Source organism: Leguminivora glycinivorella, chromosome 11, assembly GCF_023078275.1.
Source record: "Leguminivora glycinivorella isolate SPB_JAAS2020 chromosome 11, LegGlyc_1.1, whole genome shotgun sequence".
NCBI lineage: Eukaryota > Metazoa > Arthropoda > Insecta > Lepidoptera > Tortricidae > Leguminivora > Leguminivora glycinivorella.
Genome location: NC_062981.1, coordinates 12,438,537 through 12,464,607, shown reverse-complemented (window position 1 = coordinate 12,464,607; position 26,071 = coordinate 12,438,537). Strand labels below are relative to the sequence as shown.

The following is a 26,071-nucleotide window of genomic DNA, read 5'->3' as shown; positions in this document are numbered from 1 at the left end:
TAGGTATCCAAGTTTTGCTAACAAAGAGTAAATAATTACCTAATTTTATTTGTACTTAATTTCTGTCTGTGAAACATCCTTGAAACTTCAGAATTGATTAATGGATACTCATTTTTGGAATTGAAACAATTATTCTCCGGGAGTATCTATTAACTTGGAGTTTAATCAAAATAGTTTGGTCGACATTTAACTTTTAAATTACAAACATTTATTTATATTTATACTATCCTAAAGATGATTTAGCAATTTTACAAAGGTAAGCATTGCTTTAGATGCTTTAATACTATTATATGACTAAATAAATAAATATCTTCTACTTACATACTTGTGCAATTCCCGAAAAGTTTGTACATTTGGATCACGTCTCCGATTTGGATAAAAATTGGTAGGCTGATAGAGTCCATGATGCTGCGCAAGATCCACTAGGTTTCCCAAAATGTCCTATGTACTTTGTATGAAACCTTCCTTTTTTGTTACCAGATTTCTATACATTTTCGGTAACAAAAAAGGAAAGTTTCATACAATCAACCTAGGACATTTTGGGAAACCTAGTGGATCTTGCTCAGCATCATGGACTCTATCAGCCTACCAATTTTTATCCAAATCGGAGATGTGATACAAATGTACAAACTTTTCGGGAATTGCACTACTATAGAGTGTAATAAATAAAAGTATGTTTTTCCCATCACGAAACGACAGTATTCTGAACTCAGAGCACAGCACTCAGAACAGCATACATTTACGTACGGAACTGTTACATTTAGTGCAGTGGAACTGCTGATGATGGTCAGAATGGAACTCCTCAAATCTGAACGGCACGCTTGCGTATACTTTCAAAACAGTGACATTTGGTGCAGTGGAGCTTCTAATGATGATCACAACGGAACTCCTCAAATCTGAACGGCACACTTATAGTGACTTTCGTATTTTTATAAGAACAGCATGCATTTAAATTCAGAACAGTGACATTTATCTGTTAGGACATTTGTTCCCTTTGTTATGCTTATATTGAGTTTTCAAGTCAAATTTTGTCAAGCTCGACTTCTTATAATCGGATATCGGATTCATGAGGAATTGAGGAAACTCCTCAAACCTTAACGGTATACGTATATTTATTTATGTTTCCATCAAATAATCAAAGATTTATATTAAAAGCAGTTTTAAAAAATACCTACACATTTCTACATAATCCAACATTAGAACCCCAAAAGCGGCGCTTATTTTTTCTTAAAAATTATTAATTCTGAAAGAGTGAAGTACTTTATAGTGTACGAAATAATATACATATCACTCTTTTGTTTTCGGTCACACATTTTACGCATAAATGTATTAGGTACCCATCCAAGTTTCGCCACCAAGGAGTCGGTACCTAATAATTTATTAGTAGTTAATGTCTGTGAAACATCCTTGAGACTACAGAACTTAGTTGTATGCCAGAGTAACACGTCATAACTATTTTATCGACTTAAATAGGCCCTCTATCGGGTAGTTATTCCTAACGGTTTATTGAATAGGACCCAGCTGTGTTTATATCCAGCCAATTTGCATTGCTAACTAAACGCATCTATTGAAATCGATTGGTTCTCAAATATTGATAGTAATCAGAACAAATCACACGCCCGGTATACCAATTTCAATATTATGTAATTCAGGAATTGTTATTTCTTTGCACCTAGATCCATATTTACATTTTAATGTGTTATTGCCGTTATTGGATGCTAGCCAATAGGCTACTGTGATTTAGAGGCTGAAAATTAGATTATTTTCTTGATAGTTCTGAATTTATTTTGTAACTGAAAAATATACTTTATAACTGAAAAGAAATGTGAGGAGTAATTTAGAAATTAAGATTTTATCCGGCAATTCGACGGCGCATAAAATGGAATTTTATTGTCATTCCGAAGATAACAGAAACAGGTCTCTCGAGTTCTTTTATTGGTATGTCCATGCAAAGTAAACCGTTATTATTTTTGTTAAGACGCCTACTGAAATGTGGGAACACAGCGCTGAATAACTGACAGGTCATTGCCAGACGGAAAACTCATAGTAATTGGTGGTCACCTATGGTGTGTTTAGAGACATAGTATATCGTCACTAATACTTTGAAAAAATCTCGTGTCTCACACTGCTCCTCAAAGTTAAAAAGCAATAAGTCTATATGCATTGCATACATACTTATTACATTTTTCTTTTCATTGACAGAAGAAGATACAAGTTTTTTTCAAATTAGTGACGATATGAAAGACGATATAAAAGTGTTTGTTTACATTTACCTGTCATTCGAAATTATCCCTCTGTACTTTTTAGCTTTAGATCCTTGTTATAATTTCGATCAAATATCCCCATTGAGATCCCCTATAAACATGACATCGGCTACCCTAATCCATTAATCCTTGGCCACACTACACATAATCCAGGTAGTGGCATGTAAACGCGTAATGGACCGCAGCACGCGGGACTGCGGCTCGCGTTATCGCCGAGCGCACCTGCGGACACCTAGAACAGTTGGCTAACCATAGCTATTTGAAGGTGCGAATGAAATTCAGTATAGCTAACACATGATTGGCACGTCTACCCATCCTTATGTAATTAATGCAATCAGAAAAAGACGTGTGACATATGTGGCGGCGATATATTGCAATCATGTGCTAACCCTGTTGATAACATAAAATTCACACACACACACTGCCTTAAGACCAATGAAAGCGACTTTAAAATTTGTAGAACTGGTGATTGGCATTCCGAATAACTCTTCATTTCAAAACAGATAATAGTTAGAGAGATCTCTAACCTGATGGAGCGCTATCCGCGCTTAAAAACACACAGGTGAGATGATAAGTTGTTATTGATGCGGACGAGATGAATTTACATTTAGCGATAAAAACTTGTGGGTCGCAGTACTGGCAGGCAAGTATGGTCGTGCGATAAATGATAAAATATCAGGCCGTCCCTGTCGCACTATTTGTAAATTCGATAGGGCGGGCCTGATGTTTTATCATTTATCGCGCGACCATGCTTGTCTGCCTGCCGGCGTATCATGCTTCCAATTTTATCACTTATCCACGTGGATAAAGCATCCGTCACGCTTTAGCAAGTATGTCAGTGTGAGAGTGACAGATGTCTTATCCACGTGGATAAGTGATAAAATTCGAAGCATGATACGCCGGCTGGACGTTATTAACAATTCTTTACGCGTCCTATGCCAATCTTGGATGTCATTTTTAAACGCATTTACTGCATAATAGGAACATTGGGAACAAACTTGTGTCAGTAATAGGTATCTATTGCTGGTAGTGAAAGTGATAAGACATTAAATTTGTTAGTGCAACAACGTTTGCAAAAGCAAGTTTGCAAGTAGACAGTTCCAGTAAATAAGTATTAGCATTAACCATAACTGCTTTCAGCGGTATTGTTTTGGGATGTATGCTCATGTAATGAATTAGCATAATAGGGCATCTGGGTTAGTAGTTAGTCAACAAAGGCGAGAAAGCCGGCCGCGGCCGTACATGCACTCCCCAGATTGCAGCCACTACACCAACGACTACAACGTATGAACTTAGAAAGTCAGTTTGGGGTACAAATTTGTAAATATTTAGACCACTGGGGCCACAGAACTTAATTTAGATAGAAGAAACAAATTCATATATTTGTATAGGGGCCGAGCGTGTCAAATTTTGTACTGAAGTTGATTCTTGCCTGTAATTTTAAATATGTCTCAGGCTCTTGATTGTTCATAATTTTTGTGTTGTTGCAATTGAATATCACGTAACGAGGCATTTTTTATGTTTTGGTTGACTTCAACTTACAAAAATTGACGCCCGAAAGCTGCAAGCTGCGAGTAAAGACGGACAACTCAGTGGATTTCACTGAGTTCATTTGACACGCTAAGTAGATACGTTTGCTTGATCTATGGTATATATGACATCTGTGACTGGGGCTCATTTCTCGAAGCTAATATCTAGCTAATGTCTAATATGACAAGTTGGAAAGAGACTTCCGCTTGAAACTTGTAACTTTCAGTTTGAGAAATTGGCCCAGGCCCCGTAGCCGAATGGCATTTCTCCGACGCCAAACGAAAGCGATACGCCGCTGGCTCTGTCGCGCCAATACGCAAGCGCGATAGAGATAGATATCTACTAGCGCTTCGTTTCGTGAGCGTTTCGTGAGCGATTGTGCCATTCGGTTAGCCACCCAGGCCCCGTAGCCGAATGGCATTTCTCCGACGCCAAACGAAAGCGATACGCCGCTGGCTCTGTCGCGCCAATACGCAAGCGCGATAGAGATAGATATCTACTAGCGCTTCGTTTCGTGAGCGTTTCGTGAGCGATTGTGCCATTCGGCTAGCCACCCTGATCTTTTTGTGGTCTCAATATATCCAACACAATCTGGTACTTGCTCGTTGGTTAATCGTAATCCTAATCAAACCTACTATAACCTAACCACAAACCTAACATGAAAAAACCCCCGACCGCGACCTAGGGGACCGATTTTCATAAAACATGGCTAAGAACACTCCCGACTAACTCAGCTTTCAGACAAAAAAAACTAAATCAAAATCGGTTCATCCGTTCGAGAGCTACGATGCCACAGACAGACACACACACAGACAGACAGACAAACAGACAGACAGACAGACAGACAGACAGACAGACAGACAGACAGACAGACAGACAGACAGACACACAGACAGACACGTCAAACTTATAACACCCCTTCGTTTTTGCGTCGAGGGTTAAAAATATTTATAGCAACTGTATAAAGCTGTACGAGCAGTTCAGAATGGGTATTTTTAGTTTTTAACCCCCGACGCAAAAACGACGGGGTGTTATAAGTTTGACGTGTCTGTCTGTCTGTCTGTTTGTCTGTCTGTGTGTGTGTCTGTCTGTGGCATCGTAGCTCCTGAACGGATGAACCGATTTCGATTTAGTTTTTTTTATTTGAAAGCTGTGTTATATATTTATTATTCCAATTTTATAGACTGACTTGCAAATCATAATTTCTCGAAAAATGCAATGGGAAAAGGTTCTGTCATTTTTAAGCCTGTTGTGTTTCCCTTTTGCTGTGTAAAGTAAAGGCCTTCCCTTTCACCTTTGTCACAAAACACTAGTCAATGAAAGAGTCAAACCGTAACCCGTGCACAGGCGTGGCTATCAAAGTCGTTGCCAACCCAGGTTGGTGTGACTCTAGTCATTACGTTATCAGGCAGATATTTTACAAATCATCATCATTCGCCTGCCCTTATACCTGTCATGTGGGGTCGGCGCAACATGTCCTTCTTTCGCATACCTCTCTATTATCCAATATTATTAAATATAAACACGTAATGTGGTGTTGCCAAAAAGCATATCGTAATTCTTTCTAGCTGATCCGAAATACTTATTTGTATTATGACTATTATCAAGTTTAGATCGTGTCCATATGTTCAGGTCGTTTTTCCTTTGGTCTGCGATGCACTCAGCTGATGCGCGTACTTAGTTACTGCTAACTGACTGCTACGTCGCCTATGTAAATGTGGATGTCATTCCTGATCAAAGCAAGCGCTTGCGGCATGAAATGAATGGGGCACTTGAGACTGTGACGAAGACTCTTCCTGTAGATAGTAGGTAAATTGTCTTGTTTCATGTCTCATCAATTTGATACTATATCAGCAGATGATGAAGTAACTTGTCTTCAGATTATAAACGCGTTTATTAATTTATTGTGGTGAGAAATGAATGTCACCACATTATCATTATCAAGCTAGGAATGCTGCTTAATCCATACTAATATTATAAATGGGAAAGTGTGTGTGTCTGTTTGTTTGTCCGTCTTCCACGGCAAAACGGAGCGACGAATTGAAGTGATTTTTTAAGTGGACATAGTTGAAGGGATGGAGAGTGACATAGGCTACTTTTTGTCTCTTTCTAACGAGAGCGAAGCCGCGGGCAAAAGCTAGTACTTTATATTCTTTGAAATACCCACGCGTATGATTTAGCCATACTTATAGAATTTATGCGCCTTTACGTATTCGAATGAGAACTTTTCGCACAAACTATCATATTTCAGGGTGCGTAGCCGAATGGCACAAACGCTCACGAAACGAAACGCTCGTAGATATCTATCTCTATCGCTCTTGCGGATTGGCGCGACAGAGCCAGACTACCTTTCGCGGCGTTTCGTTTTCGTTTGGCGTCGGAAAATGCCATTCGGCTACGGGTCCAGGCCCCGTAGCCGAATGGCATTTCTCCGACGCCAAACGAAAGCGATACGCCGCTGGCTCTGTCGCGCCAATACGCAAGCGCGATAGAGATAGATATCTACTAGCGCTTCGTTTCGTGAGCGTTTCGTGAGCGATTGTGCCATTTGGCTAGCCACCCAGGCCCCGTAGCCGAATGGCATTTCTCCGACGCCAAACGAAAGCGATACGCCGCTGGCTCTGTCGCGCCAATACGCAAGCGCGATAGAGATAGATATCTACTAGCGCTTCGTTTCGTGAGCGTTTCGTGAGCGATTGTGCCATTCGGCTAGCCACCCTGGGCAGAACCGGGCTTGTAGAATATCGTGGACTTTTTTTAGGCTTCGGTCCGTTGTTCCGACTATGATCAAGTAACAATGAAAATCGTTGGATTTCAATTAATTGATAATGTTGATTATCTTGAAACAAAACGACCCGGGGAAATGTAATTTACAAATATTAGACATTCTTTATTTTATATACCTATAGATTGCATCAACTAGGGCAACAAAGATAGCCTTCTTAGTTAGGCAAGCAACACACACAAACAAACGTGCAATTATATTATGTGTGGTTTTCCACCTCAGAAGGATCCTTATGCCAAAATTGCAATATACATAGATCATTTTACCTGAAATTCCAGCAGATATACTGTTACGATTGTCCTTATTGAGCAAAAATGAAGTTATGTCTTTCACGCTGCGCGTGAGAGGTGTAGTAGACCTAGCTGTCAATGTTCATTGAAAAGTAATTCTAGCCGAGCAACCCTAATCATTGTAGGTACTTGTCAACAAATCTTATATTTATTCAACAATATTATCTAATATTATATGAGATTGCAAAAGAAATCAGGTGGTCCTTCTTGGACTTTAATTGTCAAAACCCTTCTGTAACGAAAGCCACATTTGATGTTTGACCAACATAAACGCAAGCGAGATTCTAAGGTAACCAGCTCAATTAGAGCAAGTTGAAGTTTACACGATCGTTACAGTTTCCTGACTTGAGCTTCACGGAACTGCGGTGTGGAAGCTACCCGCACTAAATATGCGAATACTCAGTAGGGTAACCATTACTGTTTTATTTTATTTTATAACAATAGCCATATTTAAACTGCTGTTTATTTTATGCACCATTCTTTAAAAAGCTCTAAGTTTAAAAATATTTGGGCCTTCTGGGCTTATATATCTGTAATTTTTTCTGGGCATTTTCCGTGAAATTGACAATAATTCTACCTATTAGTGTAAAAGAACGAGATAATGTAACTCTAGTCACCACAGCACAGCTCTTCTACGAGATCTAATTTGGTACTTGAGTAGAGAATTAAAAAATCATAAGTAACATTATCCAAACTTGAAAACATTTAAAATATCCAGTAACTATAATGTATAAAATTAATGTGTGCTATATGTGTATAATTGTATGTGTGTATAATTTTATAGTACGGGTGATGATAGTTATTGAATATACATTCATTGTCAGGTCTAATCTTCAAAGGGCTTCACGTGCGGAGTGAAAATTGGTAACTCTTAAACGAGTGACGATAAATTAAAACACGGCCAAAGGAAGTTAAGCCACTTATTTCGAACTTCGTCTTTTCCGCACTTGTATTGTAATGTACCTACAATTTTCTTCTTTCAATGTTTAATTTTCCACAGGTTACATTTGACTACAGAAGTAGACACAAAGCTGCAATTTATACTTCAGTTTGTGAAGTTTGTCCTTTAAAAAACAATGGCGTACCATAAAGCATTCCAGGCCATTACGGTTTGATCGGTAGCCAGAAGTTTTGTTTTTCAGAATGTAGATAGATGGTGAGCTCGAGGCTTAAGATTAATGGCTACATGTTGTCCGTTCTACTTACTCGTGCGCTTTTCAGTGACTTTCGCTAGAAATACGGCCAATTAACATAAGGTACCTACTATCCATCGATGTCTGAGATACAAATTAAAAACAAAGACTGTATGATATATTCTAACGGCCAAGAGTCTTATAGGCTGATTATACTGATTATTTGTGTGATTTTATTTTATTTTTTTATTTTATTTGTTAGGAAAACTTACAGCTAAAGTTACAATAAGGCTTATAACATAAAAACAATGAGCCAATAACAAGTTTCCACAGATAGAAACTGGGCAAAGTACATGCGTGCAAAGTTACAGAAAATTTTGAAATATATTTGAAGACACACATATTATAATAGCAAAGAGTAACGAGTATATAAAGAGTTACTGACAAAGTTAAATGTGTAGTCACAGTGTATCTTAGTCTGCCATCTCTCGACTAAGGCTTAAAACTTTTGAACCTCAGTTTTGACAATTTGGGCCAGCCATCAACCACAATTGACAGACAGATCATCATCACGCAGCAGCAAATGTCTGTGGAACTTCCCATACAATAAAAATTAAACGAATGCTTTATCGGTGACAGACGGTTTGATGCAACCGGCCCTTAATTTTGATATGTGTTAAAATTGACAAATGTGAATACTAGCCGAGAGTCAACCAGAGGTGTAGCGCCATATAATAAACGACCGTATAAATATAACTCTTGATGGCTCTGAGTTACGTTTTTCTCTCAGACTTTTTCTGTTTATACGGAGTTATACGTCTCTAGTACTCATGTACTCAAACTTCCCAACTATTAACTTCATGGGTCACCTGCCTATAAAAACTCCGCCGTGTAATTACTCCGATTACGGCCGTGCACCGTGTTGAAATAGATGGCCCGTCTTTGTTCCATGCGATGATAATGGCCCACTTTAGGGCATTTCCGTTTTTTCTCCTGATAAATGTCTCTCATTCCGGTTGAGATGAATTGAAAAAAATTATGTAGTTTTTCATCGGCTTCATTTGGGCTTTATAATACAGAGGATGAAATTCAGCGTTAGCACCTCATAATTAGCATGACAATGGGAAGGTGGGTGTAATAACAATTTTCATCAGGTTATGAAACGCTGTTAGGTTCAAATACCGTAGTAAAATGTTAAGGTGACCTCACAACAGTTATGTGTCATATGATGAGTCTCAAGCTATATCGTATAGGTAAATAATAACTAATCTAATATGTAGCATATTCCTGTCCTCTAGCAAATTACGAGTACCTATCGGGTTTAATAGGAAATAGCATAGTGTATGGTATGATTATCATTTACTTAGAAATCAGCCACACATAACTACAGTTATTATTACAAGAACTCCGTATAGTCAATCCGTATATATAATCGTAGATTATAGTGAATGTTTCATTACATAGCAAGTAGCTATGTAATGAAACAAAAATAAAGTCACAAAACTATCTAAAAAACTTTCTCCAATGTTACCTGACCTTAAGTCGCCGGTTATTATACTCATACAGCAGAACTAGAACAATTTGGCAGTATGTACAAAATCTACGAGTAATCAACCATAATATATTATGTAGGCAACCTGTACACATAGGAGGTGTGAAATAAATAACTGTAAACGAAAACTTATGGCCCATGAAGAAAGGAGGCCATTCATCCACATTCTCTACACCCTTACTTTCCTATTTTCGCAAATAAGCAACATTATTCATGATTGAATAAGTAAATGAATAGTATAGTATGAATTTTTTGAAACGAACGTTTCTAAACAAAGGTATTGTTCCTTTTGTGTTGAGCGGGAGCTTCTGTATTTGCACGCGCTAAGACAACAAGAAGCAACTGTATCCTGATAATTGTAAGGTTCAAATCTGTACAGCAGCAAATTTGAGATAGATTATTTTGGAAATGCGAAGCGATAGACCACACCGCTATAGGTGCGAAAATACAGCGCTTCTAATACTTTGATACTTGATGGTGTAAGTATAGTACATATAGTTATAATAATCATCGGTAATATGTCAGTCTGTATAATAAAAATAACACGTTTAAACAGCGAAACTGCCAGATTAAAAGGTTGATAAGCACCTGGCACCTTAAGGTGTCATCGCAAAGTGACAATAAACACTGATAAGGTTTTTCAATCTGACCGCCATTGTTATGTTTTGTTATAAATACGGTTTACGGTTTGTTTAGTTATTTATGTTATTTTATATATCAAGACTTGTACCTAATATTTATGTAATTACTATTTATATATTGCTATATACAATTGGTGATTGTTAACAAAATCATTAATAAAAAATAACAGTGATAATATACGTGTTTCATTACTTACACCACCACCACCAAGTATCAAAGTATTAGAAGCGCTGTATTTTCGCACCTATAGCGGTGTGGTCTATCGCTTCACATTTCCAAAATAATCTATCTCAAATTTGCTGCTGTACAGATTTGAACCTTACAATTATGAGGATACAGTCGCTTCTTGTTGTCTTAGCGCGTGCAAATACAGAAGCTCCCGCTCAACACAAAAGGAACAATACCTTTGTTTAGAAACGTTCGTTTCAAAAAATTCATACTATACTTACGTGAAACAAACAAGTAATGTTAAAAGAAAAACAAATATCGAGGTCGCTTTTCCTTTAAGCTTTTTCCCGATGCGTATTGCGATATATTCCGCAGAGTGCTCATTCCAAAGCCCATTAAACAAAGGAAAGCTATCATTGTATCCATTCCCGCTTTCCCGCCGCTTAAGACGAACACAATGAACACATTTTGGAGGTTAAAGATATGTACCGGAGGGGTAGTTAACAATGTATTTAGACGGTGGCGGAGTGGGGCCTGTAGCTAAGAGTAAAATCGCTGTCTAGACCGCGGGCCAGTCAAAAGCCGTCAATCATAGCGTCCCGCGTGAATCTTCATATAGTGGTTAGCGGGCTTAACGGCCATTAACCTTCGTAGTCAGCTGGCACTTAGTTGGTGGATTGAGAAATGGCAGCTAAGTAAATAAACACTAAAAAGTTTAATTTCAGACACCACCTCTCGTTTCTCACTGTCAGATGTGTTTAGAAGCTGTTATGAAGACAAAAAATTGTCAGCATGAGTATATAAAACATATGGGCTACGGAAGACCGATATAGAGGTAAACGAGAAACTAATACGGAGCGTGAACTATTGTGCCTACTCTTGGCTACAGGCCCACGTTCGACGTTATTAAGACGAAATATTAATTTTACTTGTGTTTCTTGGTAAATATTCTATATATATTCATGCTTAAACATAAGTTATAATATTAAATACCGTTAGCAAAGTTAGCGAGGGTGGAGGTAATTCTTCATTTATAAATGACGGTATAATGATGTCTAGACTAAAAGTTATCTCTGTATTTTCTCTTAATGAACATTCAAACTACGAGTATGAAGTTTATGCATATACTTAGTTAAAATGTAAACTCACAATGAATATATGTACATATATGAGACATTTCAATCTTTACAGAATATTATTATACCCTTCGCACAGATACGAATATCAACTGTTGTCAGAGTTTTCATTTCGCAGAATTTCGTCAAATATGGGTGTATTAGGTATTTCTATATAAAAACCTGTAGGCATATCTGAATGGGAGTAAGAACTTGTTTTCACGGTAACGTTGATTTCTTTGCAGATAGTCTGAAATATTTACTGCCGGCAGACCTGACCAGGTTTACAATATGACCACCATGAATCCACCTGGTATAATTTGACCTCAAGATTCATAGCGACTGCGTGTAACTAGAGTTCACTCTTTAGAGCACACGAGGCGATAGTGTACGTAAGTAGTGGAGGTTTTCCAACCACAGCCGTGTTTACGAAAGTAAAGGATTGTAATAAATCACGTGTAAAAGGTTCATTGTTGCGTTCGCGAGCGCAGGAAGATAAGGGCAACCACACTTCCACTGGCCTGAGGGATTGCCCGACCCACCCTTCTAACACACTAAATAATAATGTTTCGTAAAACGGTCTGATAGTTTACCGTAGTTTTAAGAACATATGTGATTCATTTGGTAACATGAACCCTATGTAGATTTTTATATGGCGACGGTGGCAAACAACCATGCGGCCTAACTTGATGGTAAACAGTCATCGTGTCCTAGGTGTAAAATGTTCTGTTTGTTCAAACAAAATATCCCGTTATCCTGTTTTGAAAAAAATGTAAATAAAATGTGTTCTCAATGTTGCATTTCGCCATTGCAGAGCAAGTTTAATTTAGGTAATTTTATTTGGTAGCTCACTGTGTTAAAAAGTAAAATTCGACTGCACCAATGCATCTCACTAAATCTACTGACTTGACCAATCATTTCCAGGAATTATTATGAATCCCTTTGAGTGGAACCTCCTCAATTTCAAATGCCAATTTGGACTTACACTAGTTTAACAAACTCGGTATTAAAGTCCTGACTTAAAAACTAGAGGCGAGGATTTGACGTGTTTTTTCCCGTGCGTTGTTGGGGATAACAAACTATTTCGGAGATTATGCGGATATGCGGGACTCACAGACTACACACACAGACATCGCATTATTTAGAAAAAGCGCGCGGTCACCCATTATGTACAATTTTAGGTACTGGTACCATAGATTAAATACCTATAAAAAGATCATACCATTCCATACATTAAAATGCAACTGCCTAAGAACGCGCATACACTACACCACACATAGATGGCGCCACAAAAAATGCCTTGTTGCCATCTATTATTTGTATATTCGCGTTGTGTCACTTTCGAGCCATACATCTATGTCAAAAGTGACACTTCGCCATCTACATACAAGTATAATCGAAAGCTACAAGACATTTTTTTTGTGGCGCCATCTATGTGTGGTGTAGTGTATGCTCGTTCTTAGGCGGTCGCATTTTTAACCGCCTTCCAAATCTCAAGGGAAGGGGTTCTCAATTCGTCTGTTTTTTTTTTTATGTTTGTTCCTCGATATCTCCGTCGTTACTAGACCGATTTTGAATTTTTTTTTTTTTTTATTGAATGTATATGCATACAGATTGGTCCCATTTTTCTCAGAACCCAGTTCTGGTGGTGGGATCCTGGAGAAATCGAGGGAACTCCTCAAATCTGAAAAGCATACATATGGTGATTTTTGTGTTTTTAAAGGAACAGCATGCATTTACGTACGAAACAGTGACATTTGGTGCAGTAGAACTCCTGATGATGGTCAGAATGGAACCCCTCAAATCTGAACGGCACACTTATAGTGACTTTGGTATTTTTATAAGAACAGCATGCACTTACGTCCAGAACAGTGACATTTGGTGCAGTGGAACTGCTGATGATGGTCAGAACGGAACTCCTCAAATCTGAACGGCACACTTATAGAGATTTTGGTATTTTTATAAGAACAGCATGCACTTACGTCCAGAACAGTGACATTTGGTGCAGTGGAACTGCTGATGAAGAGTGAGCCGCCCCTGGTTAGAGTTCCGTTCTGATAATCATTGTCATCTGTAAGTAGGTACTTCAGAATCATCCAAATTTCAAAATTGGTTCAGAAATGACGGAGATAGTGAATAACAAACATTAAAAAAAATACAGACGAATTGATAACATAATCCAACATTTGAAAGTATTTATCACCAGAACCCCAAAGGAAGGCGGTTTTTTTTTTCTTAAAAATTATAATGTATGGGGTGGTATGATCTTCTTATATTTAATCTATGCTGGTACCTAAAAATACTAAGATTTGATCAGCGCAAGTGAATACTTAGAATCCTACACCAAGACATGATAAAATTGGAAGCATAATATACCTACTGGTTCAACCACATTTTTTATAAATATTCCAAAATTACACGAGTGCATTATAAACATCGATACAACTGGATCAAGCGGTTCCGTTCCCATACTAGATTACAACGGGAGATCATGTGTGGTGAATGAGTTGGTTTGAATGCTTGAATACACCTAGTAGGTGGTCTGTGGCGGGACTGTATTGGGTTCGTTAGTTCACTATTTTGCACACGGTGTATGAATGTCATTCAGCCCGAGTGGCATGGCATTCCTACCCGAAAAACTGAGCCGAATCACGTGGTCACTTGTCGATCCGTGCCTTTTTAATACTGTGGCAAATCCTCACAACAAAAATGACTCCGCGCGATATTATGATTTTCTTCAGCTTAGCTACAGTTTTAAACAACCGATTTTAATAAAAGTAATCAAAATGAATGAGTGATCCCACGCATAATTTACTGGTGTCATAATAGGGAACTTGACTGTACTTAAAAGAAAATATTTTATACCATGCACGAAACAAAGCATCAGATAAATATAAGAAAAACATGGATAAAAAATATTTTTAAATCTAATTTCTATTTAATAAGTCAGGTAGAAATATATAAAGTAACTGAGTTGACCGGTGGCGTCACTCAATTTGATTTCAACATATTATTAATTCCATATTAGCAAGACGATGAAATTCGTTTTGACAGTTGTGACAGTTTTGACAGTTAAAAACGCTGATTTGACTAGGAGACACGGAAATCATGAAGTACCGCGTGGAAATATAATTATGTATAATGGAAAATAACTTTCATCGGAAAAGCATCTTATTAAACCGACCAGTAAAATTAACCGTTATTGCACAATATAAATTAAAAATGGAGGACTTAATGCCTGAAGACAATGTCTAGCAGTCATCAACTATTCACGTACGCGTTATAACCTTTTGTTTCTAGCATTAACTGAAATGTAAATCACGATATCTCCGAATAAGTGCGTATAAAGATTACGTCGTAAAGGAAGGGTTTCATTCATAAATATGTAACTTTACTGATATTATTGCTTTAGTTATACGAGCGGCCTTGATGCCCCTTGAGCCGCGGCAATGCAAAATTGGAAAGCCGTTAAAGTGCGACGTGATGTTGTCAGTGATAAAAAGAACATTGCGGTACGCCTAGATTTTGCTATCATGGCGAATTAATTTTGCATCATATTACTTAAGCTAAATTTTAACTTCTGATTAGCAGAAACGTCTGCAATCGATGCCACTAGGCTTAGAATAAATTTAAAAGTGAAAAATGTCTGCCTTGGGTGAGACTTAAACTCACGGCCTCTGGATCGATACTCCAGCGCTCTGCCAACTGAGCCACCAAGACTTCAACCAAGCCAGCGAAATTTTCCACTACTAAGGTCAATGGGACCCGTAGCGACATCTACCGTAAGAGTGTTAAACTTCTTAAACGGCAACCGGAGTTCCAAGTCATATTGGAAATTCACCAGTTACGATGCGCTAACCATGCTAAATTTTAACTATTGATTAGCAGAAACGTCTGCAATCGATGCCACTAGGCTTAGAATAAATTTAAAAGTGAAAAATGTGTGACTCTTACGGTAGATGTCGCTACGGGTCCCATTGACCTTAGTAGTGGAAAATTTCGCTGGCTTGGTTGAAGTCTTGGTGGCTCAGTTGGCAGAGCGCTGGAGTATCGATCCAGAGGCCGTGAGTTCAAGTCTCACCCAAGGCAGACATTTTTCACTTTTAAATTTACTTAAGCTAGTTCTTCTCTTTTACATCTAAGTATAATTATATATTTTTTCTACTCCCGTGTTGTTATTCGTCATTTACAGTGTTGTGCATAGATCGTTAAAACCCTACATAAAAGATGCCCGCCCCCGCCTGGCGCCCCGCGCACCCACGCATACGATATAGCTCTTAAAGCATTGTTAGGTAGCCTTTAATGGATATACGAGCGGGAGTGCGCGGGGCGCCGGGGGCTGGCGGCGGCGCGGGGGAGTGCGAGCGACAGGGTGAGTGCAGGAACAGAGGGGAGGCCGACGCGTCAAAATACAGGAAACAGTGTGAATTTCACGAAAGTTGTTCAAGAAAACTATTAAAAACCAAGTGCATGGTCGTAGAAAAAGTATTGTATGCAACGGTGTTTAACTGAGTCAAAAAATACTCGTGGCGTCTTAATAACAATTTTCGGTTTCGCCTCAAATTGTTACCCACGCCACTCGTCTTTTTTGACCTCCTTTAAACGCCTGTTGCATAAAATACTATTTTACAAAAAAAGAAAGAGCATTTGTGCAAAAAAATGATCTTGGGTCCTTTACGTCACATACAGAGTGTAACAAAAATGGTGGTGATCCGTTTAAGGGCGTACTCAGTATCGTATTCTTATCAGGAAAAGTAGAAGAAAATTTTTTTCGCTAAAAAAAAATTCACTTTTGTATGAGCCGGGCCGCGCGAATCGGTCGAATCTCCATACAAAGATAAAAAAAATTTTTGCGAAAAAACATTTTTATCCTACTTTTTCCTGATGAGAATACGATACTGAATACGCCCTTAAACGGATCTCCACCATTTTTGTTACACCCTGTATGAGTAAATAAAATAAAATAAATAAATATTGGTGTGAGTGTTCGGCCCTAGATACGAATGAGATCGTACGTAGATATGTGGACTGTAGGTATCGAAAGGCGATCAGCTGTTTTCGCCGATCAGCTGATCGGGTCATAGGGGTGAGAGCAGGACGGGCAATAACACACTGCTTCCTTTCTTCTAGTTCCGGAGGGCTCGGGAGGGTTCCTTCTTCTGGCGCGGCTCGAACAAACTGACGCCGGAGCGCGATCGGGGCTCGGTTTTATAGCCGAATCCCGGCCGATCGCGCCCCCCGCGTGCATACCCTTCTAGCGCCTAGGCTGCGCGCGCATGCGCTCTCCCTAGCCCTTCAGAACTTGTCTTTATTTTAATAAACTTTATTACTACTACACTGATTTGTTTTATTTATTCTTATGCAATCGATTTTTCTTATTCTAATTCGAATCTTATAAGATTCTAGGTCGGGGCTCAGGCCGCCTAGGCGACCTGAGGCCCGCCTCTTAAATGAATGTAAGCAGAGATCAACCATTTATTTTCAGAGTTACTTAAGCTAAGTTATCAATTAATTTACAATTTTGAACTTATTTAAATGACGTCTCCTGCGTCGTTCACATTTCTCCCGCCGTCGCCGTGCGATCCTACTGGTAGAACGACGATCTTCTTGGTGGGCCGGCGCAGGACGTGACCGCGGCTCGTGGTGACGTCGACGACTCGTACTACTCCGTCCTTGCCTGGATACGTCTGCGTCACTCTCCCTCGCGGCCATGTGTTGCGTGGGAGGTTGTTATCGCACACTATGACGACGTCGCCGACGGCTGGTTCGACGCCCTCGCCGCGGGGCTCCCGCCGGTGTTGAAGTAGAGGGGCGTACTCGCGCACCCATCGGCGCCAGAAGGTGTCGGCCAGGTATTGGGCGCGCCTCCAGTGTTGCCGCGCGCTCTCATCGCTGTCCTTGAAGTCTCCCGGGGCTGGGGAGTGGCAGTCTGGCCCGAGCAGGATCATGTTCGGAGTGAGCGCGGGCGGGTCCTCTGGGTCGGTCGCGACATAGGTCAAGGGTCGCGAGTTGACTGTAGCCTCGACCTCCGCCATCAGGGTGTGTAGTGTCTCATCGCTCGGGCATCGCTCGTGCAGCGTGGTCTTCAGGGCTTCCTTTACTGATCTCACCATTCTCTCCCACACACCAGCCATGAAGGGTGAGGAGGGGGGTAGGAAACGCCAGTTGATGCGGCGAGCGTGGGCGGCCTCTCTCATGGCCTCCGTCAACTCGCGGTTCGCTCCCTTGAAAGCGGTCCCGTTGTCGCTCCACAGCTCCGTGGGGCAGCCGCGGCGAGCGATGAACCGGCGCAGCGCGTTGATGGCCGAGTCGGTGGTTAGTGAGGCGGCCACCTCTAGATGTATGGCTCTTGACGTCATACAGGTAAACAGCGCGACATATCTCTTCTCTCGGTGCCGGCCGACGGTCACTTCAAGCGGGCCGAAGTAGTCAAGCCCCGTGTATGTGAAGGGCCTCAGGTGATGCCCCAGCCGGGCGGCAGGTAGGTCCCCTGTAGGCGGGCCGGCGGGCTTCGCCTTGCGTAGTCGACACTCGGGGCAGCGCGCGATCACCTTTTTCACCGCAGGTCTTATCTTCGGTATGTATACACGTTGGCGAAGCTCGTTGACGACGGTTTCGGTGCCCCCGTGGTGTAGCCGTTCGTGCACGTGGGAAACATATAGATATGTGTAGTGATGTTTACCACACAGCACTATGGGATGCACGGCGTCTTCGCTTATGTCGTCGGCGGCCGCTATTCTGCCGCGTTGTCGTATGATGTCGTCTTCGTCGAGATACACGCTCAGCTTGGCTAGCCGGTCGTCCTTGTTCGGCGCGAGGCCCTCGGCTATGCGCTTTCTCTCTCTTGCATAGCTATCTTCCTGCGAGGTTCGCACGAGTATCTTCTCGGCCGCGAGTAGGTATCTGGCTTCTAGTATTATGTATTTTCTCCTCCGGCTATTCTCGACCGTCTTGGGTACGACGGGAGCGCGCTTGTCTCGTTTTCCCCAGGTGCTGTCGCCGTCCTTGTTTGCGCGCGTCCTTTTCCTTCGCGCCGCGGCGATGCACTGTGTCGCGAGTGAAGCGCGACTTTTCTGTCGTTCGCGCAAGAGGTCGATGAACTGCAGCACCCGTGCGGCCGTGCGTAATAGGCTTGTCCACTTCGAGAAGTTTTCGATGGCGGGCACGGCCGCGCGGCTTTTTCTCGGCGTCGCGACAGAGCAGCAGACTTCTTTTTCTTCCCCTGTTGGCTCGATTTTCATCTTGTTTTCTTGCGGCCAGGCCTCCTCCGGTTCGTATAGGAAGGCCGGCCCGGTGAACCATCTGTGTCGGGTGTCGAAGTCGCTCGGCGCGGCGCGTGTCGCGTCGTCGGCCACGTTGTGTGCTGACGGTACCCATCGCCATTCGTCTTTTTTCGTGTAATCTTCGATTTCTGCCAGGCGGTGCGCGACGAATGACTTGTAAGTGCGGGGTTCTGAGCGTATCCATGCTAGGGCCGTGCGCGCGTCACTCCAGTATGTTCTACTGTCGATCTCGAAGTCGTGCTCGTTCCCGACGGCCTCGGCGAGTCGCACGCCCAGGACGGCCGCTTGGAGCTCAAGTCTGGGTATCGAGACGAGGCGCGTGGGCGTGACTCTGCTCTTGGCGGCGGCTAGAGCGACCTTTGTTGTGCCGTCAGCTCGGGTCATGCGCCAGTACACAGCGGCGGCGTAGGCTTCTTCACTCGCATCGACGAAGGTATGTAGCTCGTACTTGGGCGCGGGCGCGGTATCGTAGCATCTAGGTATCGATAGGTCACCTAGGTCGCGCAGATGTTGCAGCCAATTTCCCCAGCGTTCACGCAGCTCTTCTGGTATTTCTTCGTCCCAGGCCGTAGTGTAGCGCCACGTGTCTTGCATGATCCTCTTCGCGGGCGTCGTCACTGGCGAGATGAGGCCCAGCGGGTCGAATATTGACATGATGATACTGAGGGCCTCTCTTTTCGTGGGGGGGCGTTGACCTTTGATCACTTCTGGCGGCGCTCGTCTCGTATTGAGTTTGAAACGAATGCTATCCTCTCGCGTGTCCCACAGTAGGCCGAGTGTTTTCTCTATCTCGCTCCCGCCGATAGAGACGGTGACGCCCTCTCGCTCTTTCTTGCCGATGACCTCGGGTTCGTTCGTAGCCCAGCCGCGCAGCTCGAAGCGAGCTTTCTTGTGTACGTGGTTCACTTCGCTCGACACTCTCTTCGCCTCTTCTATGCTGGGGAGGCTCTGCAGGTAGTCATCCATATAATGATTTCGCTCGATCGCCCGCGCGGCCTCTGGGTGGCGGGCCGCGTGCTCGCGTGCGTTCCTATTCTTTATATACAGCGCCGTGCAGGGGGATGAAGAGGCGCCGAAGATGACTGATGTCATGCGATATTCTGTCGGGCCGCCTTCGCGTCGATCGCCTCGCCACAGGAAGCGCAGCGCGTCGCGGTCCTCTTCTCTTATTTTTATTTGCATAAACATTTCCTTTATGTCCGCTGATACCGCCACGCCGTATTGACGGAAGCGCATGATAACGCCGGGCAGCGACTGCAGGAGATCGGGGCCCGCGAGAAGCATGTCGTTGAGGCTGCGGCCGTGTGAGGTGGCCGCGGCGTCGTGGACTAACCTTATCTTCGGCTTCTCCGGGTTGCGCACTGCGAAGTGGGGCAGGTACCAGGTTTTCCCGCTGCTCGGTGTCGGCGCGAGCTCGGCGTAGGCGGACACAAGCAGGTTGTCAACTCGTTCGGTGTACTGCTTCTTCAAGTCCGCGTCGCGATCCAGCTTCTTCTCTAGTGTGTGTAGGCGTTTGAGGGCGTCGGCGCGGTTGTCAGGTATGTCGATGTCTTCCTGTCGCCACAGCAGGCCGGTCTCGAAGCGCCCGTCGGGGAGGCGTCGACTTTTCTCTTCTAGCGTTTTCAAGGCTTGCTGTTCGGGATCACTACGGGGCTTCCTCGGCTCGATCGAGAGTGATTCGAGCGCAAAGAAGTTCTTCATCTCGTTCTCGATGTTCCCGCCGGGCTGTATGCGCGTAAGGTGTGCGCAGCAGTGGGCTACGGGTATCGCTTGTGAGTGGCGACAACCGTGTAGTACCCAACCTAGTAGCGTTTTAGATGCTACCGGCTGATCGCGCCGTCCTTTTTTCAACTTGCGCGACACAACGAGTTCCCAGTTGTCTTGTCCGAGCAGTATTCCCGGTGTAGCGTCTTCATATGTCAACAGGTGCTTGATGTCCCGCAGATGTTCACAGTCGTCTATCTCTCGCTCGCTGATCGTTTGAGTGGTGAAGTCAAGGCGCCCGACTGTGTGCGCGTTCGTCACTAGCTGCTCGTCCCCTCCGTGTTTGTTGCGTATGCGGACATCCACTCTCTTGCTCTTCTCGTACGCCATCTCGTTCCCGCCCACGCCTTGGACCCACATAGGTTCGGTGGGCCCGTCAAGGTTGAGGGCGGCGGCGATCGCAGAGTCGATGATAGTCACTGTACTGCCTTCGTCTAGGAGCGCGAACGTAGCCACTTCCGTGTGCGGCCCCCGGAGTAGTACTGGCGCCATCTTGAGGTAGGCGCGGCTCGCCCGGGTCGCGGCGTGTACGGCTTGCTTGACGGCTATGGCCACGACCTCGTCGGACTTGCGGGGCTGCGTCGGCTCGTTCGAGGCGGCGACGGTGTCTGTCGGGGCCTTCTCGTGGTGAAGCAGCTTGTGGTGACGCATAGCGCAGCCTTGATGACCGCAGGGCTTGGCTCGGCAGACGAAGCGGCGATGTTTGCTGACGAGGCACCGATAGCACATATTGTGCTTCTTCGCTATTTCCCACCGCTCGTTCGTGCCCAGCTTAGTGAATTGCGGGCACGTCGGCAGTTGATGGGCGGACTGGTCACACACTGGACAGGGTAACTTTTCTTCTTTTGTTTTCTTCACTTCGGCGACGGCTACGCAGGTACGCTCGGGCTTCTTTTTCGTGGCTCGTGCTTCCTTGGGCTCCGCTATGGTCTCGGGCGGGGCATAGGGCGTGCACTTGTCGGCTTCGTTGTTGAGGAAGTCGGCTATCTTCTTAAGTTCCGGCGTGTCTTCATCACTCGCGGCGTAGTCGTACCACTTACTTTTTAATATGGGCGTTAACTTTTCCACTATAGACCTCAGTAACTCGGGGTTGTGAAGATACTGAGGCTTCTTCAATATCTCGATCGTTGTCACGGCGTTGGCGATACGTCCGGCGAACGTGCACAGGTCGCGCGGGCTCTCGGCTAGTCGTGGCAAGGCCTTTATTCTCTCCATCTCGTTCAGGAGTAGTGCGTCGGGCCTCCCGTAGCGGCGTTCCAGGGCCTTGATGATATCGTCTGGACGCGGCTGGCTGATGAGGAGTGCACTGACGGCTTCTAGGGCGGCGCCTTTGAGGCTCTTTCTTATGCGAGCGACGTTTTCACTGTTCGCGAAACTAGGCGCCGACTCGTTGTAAGCGGCTTTGAACTGTAACCACTCCGCGCACTGTCCACTGAACGACGGCAGGTCTGGCAGGTACTTCCTGTTCGATCTGTTCGCTTGTAGGGCGTCGGTCAGGGCTGCTGCGAGTGACGTCACATCCATTGTCTGCTTGTGGTGCCGCGCGCGGTGCGCAGGGGGGCGCGCGGCGTGGTGTTCGACCGCGTCTTGAATCGGGCGGTCGAACCAATCGGCTAATCTCTGGGGGCCGAGGTCTTCCTCTTCTTGTTCGGAGTCTTCACCCGACGAGGAGAGGTTTCTTCTTTCTTCTCTGATTTTTGCCAGCGTAGCTTGGGCTTCGATGCGCTTGAGCTCCAGCTCGGCTAACTTCTCCTTGGCCTCTAGCTCCGCGAGGAGCCTCTTGCTGGAGGCCTTGGATCGGTGTGACCGAGCGGGCTTAGCGCACCTCTTCGTGCCGAGCGGTGGAGGCATCAGCTGTTTTTCGACGATCGTGGCTATGGTGCTGGCGGCGGGCGTGGCTCTGATACCAGAGGTGTCGGCGGGCGTGGCGGCGACGGCGGCATCCTCGGGCGTGACCTCTTCTTGGGCCGCGCTTGTACCCTCCGTGGTTGCTCCTGATTCCGTCGTTGCTTCTGTGTCCGCCGTGGTTCCCGTGCCAGTCGTGGTGCCCGTGGCGTCGGTGTCGGACGTGGCGGTAGTGCCGTCCGTCGCGGTAGTGCCGTCCGTCGCGGACGTCCCAGCGGTAGCGGACGTATTATCGGTGTTCGTATTAGTGCCGCCGCTGCCAGATGATTCCTCCCGAGCTCCGTTTCTGCTTCTAGTTATTGCCATCCTGCCCTTTTTCTTCTTGCTTCAGAGATCCGGCTTCGCTAAGGACCAAACAATGTGAGTGTTCGGCCCTAGATACGAATGAGATCGTACGTAGATATGTGGACTGTAGGTATCGAAAGGCGATCAGCTGTTTTCGCCGATCAGCTGATCGGGTCATAGGGGTGAGAGCAGGACGGGCAATAACACACTGCTTCCTTTCTTCTAGTTCCGGAGGGCTCGGGAGGGTTCCTTCTTCTGGCGCGGCTCGAACAAACTGACGCCGGAGCGCGATCGGGGCTCGGTTTTATAGCCGAATCCCGGCCGATCGCGCCCCCCGCGTGCATACCCTTCTAGCGCCTAGGCTGCGCGCGCATGCGCTCTCCCTAGCCCTTCAGAACTTGTCTTTATTTTAATAAACTTTATTACTACTACACTGATTTGTTTTATTTATTCTTATGCAATCGATTTTTCTTATTCTAATTCGAATCTTATAAGATTCTAGGTCGGGGCTCAGGCCGCCTAGGCGACCTGAGGCCCGCCTCTTAAATGAATGTAAGCAGAGATCAACCATTTATTTTCAGAGTTACTTAAGCTAAGTTATCAATTAATTTACAATTTTGAACTTATTTAAATGACGTCTCCTGCGTCGTTCACAATTGGGGACACCTTACACAGATCAACTTAGCCCCAAACTAAGCAAAGCTTGTACTATGAGTGCTAAGCGACGATATACATACTTAAATAGATAAATACATACTTAGAATAAATAGTAGGTAGGTACTTATGATAATTAAATAACAACTGTCAAGAAAAATTACAGCGATTCGGTTTTCATGCAACATTTATGAGTTTGTATGAAATTTTCGGGTCTTCCTCCAAAAATCTCATTAACCTGTCCATATATGTGCATATATTTTTAGGGGCTGTAAGTGTAAGTAGGTATAACCTAGTTCCATCTATATCCAAAACAACTAAGCGGAATTACCTGTGAATTTGCAATACATTCAGGAGAATAAATGTCAATCAATCAGTCAATCAATCATTATTTATTTGCAAAAGAACATAACTAAATGCATGCAAATACAATTATAAAATGTCACACAAGAAAATCAACAGAATATAATAAAACAAACACAACAATTATTATAAATGAAATAAATATAGCCTAGAATATCACAGTCAGAAATGTCAGAATCACAAAAAGATACAATACAGATGACAGGTACAGATTTCATGCTTACTACTACAATAGGGATGACGGCTACATTAAAAAAATGACATTATGTTTAGTCCGTCAGTTAGATCGTCCAAAATTAATACTGAACACATATTTTTCACTTTTTCTAATTAATGAAAAAATACAAAGATATAGAACATCAAAGTTCCGGAGTGGGGGGCTTGTGACGTCACTTCTAAGTAAAAATTGTACCTAGGCGTGACATCACGCGAAACTTCAACGCACTGTACCGTCGTCATTTTTCGTTTACGAGAAAAAAGAAAGAATACGTGTCTAAAATCTGTGATAATCTAACTGACGGACTAATTCGTTTTTTTTAGTCGTCTCGCCTATTAACATTAGAAATGTACAAGTCACATTAGTTTAATGTAGTTGTCTATCTTTGTTTTAAATTCAACGATGTTAAAGATATATAGCTTTTTGGCATTTTGAGAGGGTGACTGTTTATACACATGCGTGGCTATTTTTTAAACAACCCGAGCGCTATGGTAAAAATTGTCACGCAAAATGTTATGTCGTCACAAGAAAAGCCTCAAATGAAAGAATTTGTTTGCATCTATTTGCTACGGTGGCAGTTTACAGACAGACATAATATATGTATATGCTAGTTTATTGTCGACGTAGAATAAAAAAAAAAATTTAGTATGTCTCTGTTTAGAATGTTCACCCTAAATGTACGGAGTTCATACAAAATGCTACTACTCTTAGAAGGAATAAAACAAGGCAATCACATCAAAACTTTCACTAAGACTTTCAAGAACTCCCCTTATTACGTAAGTAACAAGTTAGGAAACTTGATACGACCAACTTTTGATCAGCTCACTTGTCTAACTTAAACTTGCAATTTCAAGTGCGTCTACCATGTAGCTGCCAATCAAAACTATCTACATATGTACAACAAACCGCCCACAACTTCTATAGGAGGCTTAATATTGTTCTAAACTTGTTAAATTCATTGAAAACAAATTGAATAATTGTTTTTTTTTGTGTTTTAAATTAAAGTACAATGTACAATTGTACATTTAGAATTGGTGACAAAGATATAAAATCATCAAGATGACGGTTGCGGTACTCTTCCAGTCTTCCTTGTAAATATTGAAATACGAAAGTCAAAGTTAGAAGTCGCGGAGATATTGATTGGATTTCTTGGCCAATATTCCCCTTTAATTCTACAGAGGTTGCCAGATTAAATATTGGAGTACACTTTACTCTTCAGACACACATAAATCTGCCGGAATATTATTTTATAATTAACACCAGGGCCCGTAACTTTCATGCCAATGACATAAATTTGACGTAACGCTGCATATAGGATGATTCAACTGTTTTAATTAATAATTAATCATTATTCATCAATCATTTTAATCATGACTTCAATACTAATCTATTCATACGTAAAATAATTAATACCTCCTTGATACCTTGGTACAATAGTAAATTAAATTATTTCTTTATTTTTATACATACCTTTTATTAAATAGTTTTGTTACCATATTTGAATAATTATAAAAACAAAACAAAATTGTTTCCTTTTCGTTTCACGTATCAAGTAGGTATTAATTATTTCACGTATGAGTAGCTCACTTTTGAAGTCATTTGTACATTATTAAATTGATTGATGAATAATGATTCATTATTACAATAAAATTATTTGAATCACCTATATGTAGCGTGACGTCAAATTGATGTCATCGGCATGAAAGTTACGGGCCCTGATTAACACTAAAGAGGTTGAAACAAAAAACAGAATTTATCAGTGGTCCACCCTGTATTTATATTTATAGGTTGTAGAAATCCCTATATAGATGACATGGCACCATTTTCCGACTATATTTATTTCTATGTGTATTTTAACCCCCTTATTCATAAACGTACACTAAAGTTATCAAGCCGATAAAGTTAGTTTGTCCCTTTCTATCACACCAATACGTCGGAAAGGGACAAACGGACTTTATCGGCTTGATGATAACTTTAGAGTACGTTTATGAATAAGGAGGTAAATATTTACTGTCCTTAATAAAACTCTCCGCGCTTTGATTCGGATAACTGAAGAAAAAACAAAAGAACATAATTCGTTGACTCGAGGCGGTTGTGAAGTTTTCCATTGCTTCGAATAAC

At 42.7% G+C, this 26,071-nt stretch overlaps 1 protein-coding gene across 1 annotated transcript; it reads right to left on the bottom strand.

Annotated features, from left to right (window-relative positions):
• Nucleotides 1–17,010: 17,010 nt before the first annotated feature.
• Nucleotides 17,011–22,737, bottom strand: LOC125231343. Its single transcript, XM_048136789.1, has one exon. The coding sequence runs from the start codon at nucleotides 22,735–22,737 to the stop codon at nucleotides 17,011–17,013; it is 5,727 nt and encodes a 1,908-aa protein (XP_047992746.1).
• Between the last annotated feature and the right edge of the window lie 3,334 nt (nucleotides 22,738–26,071).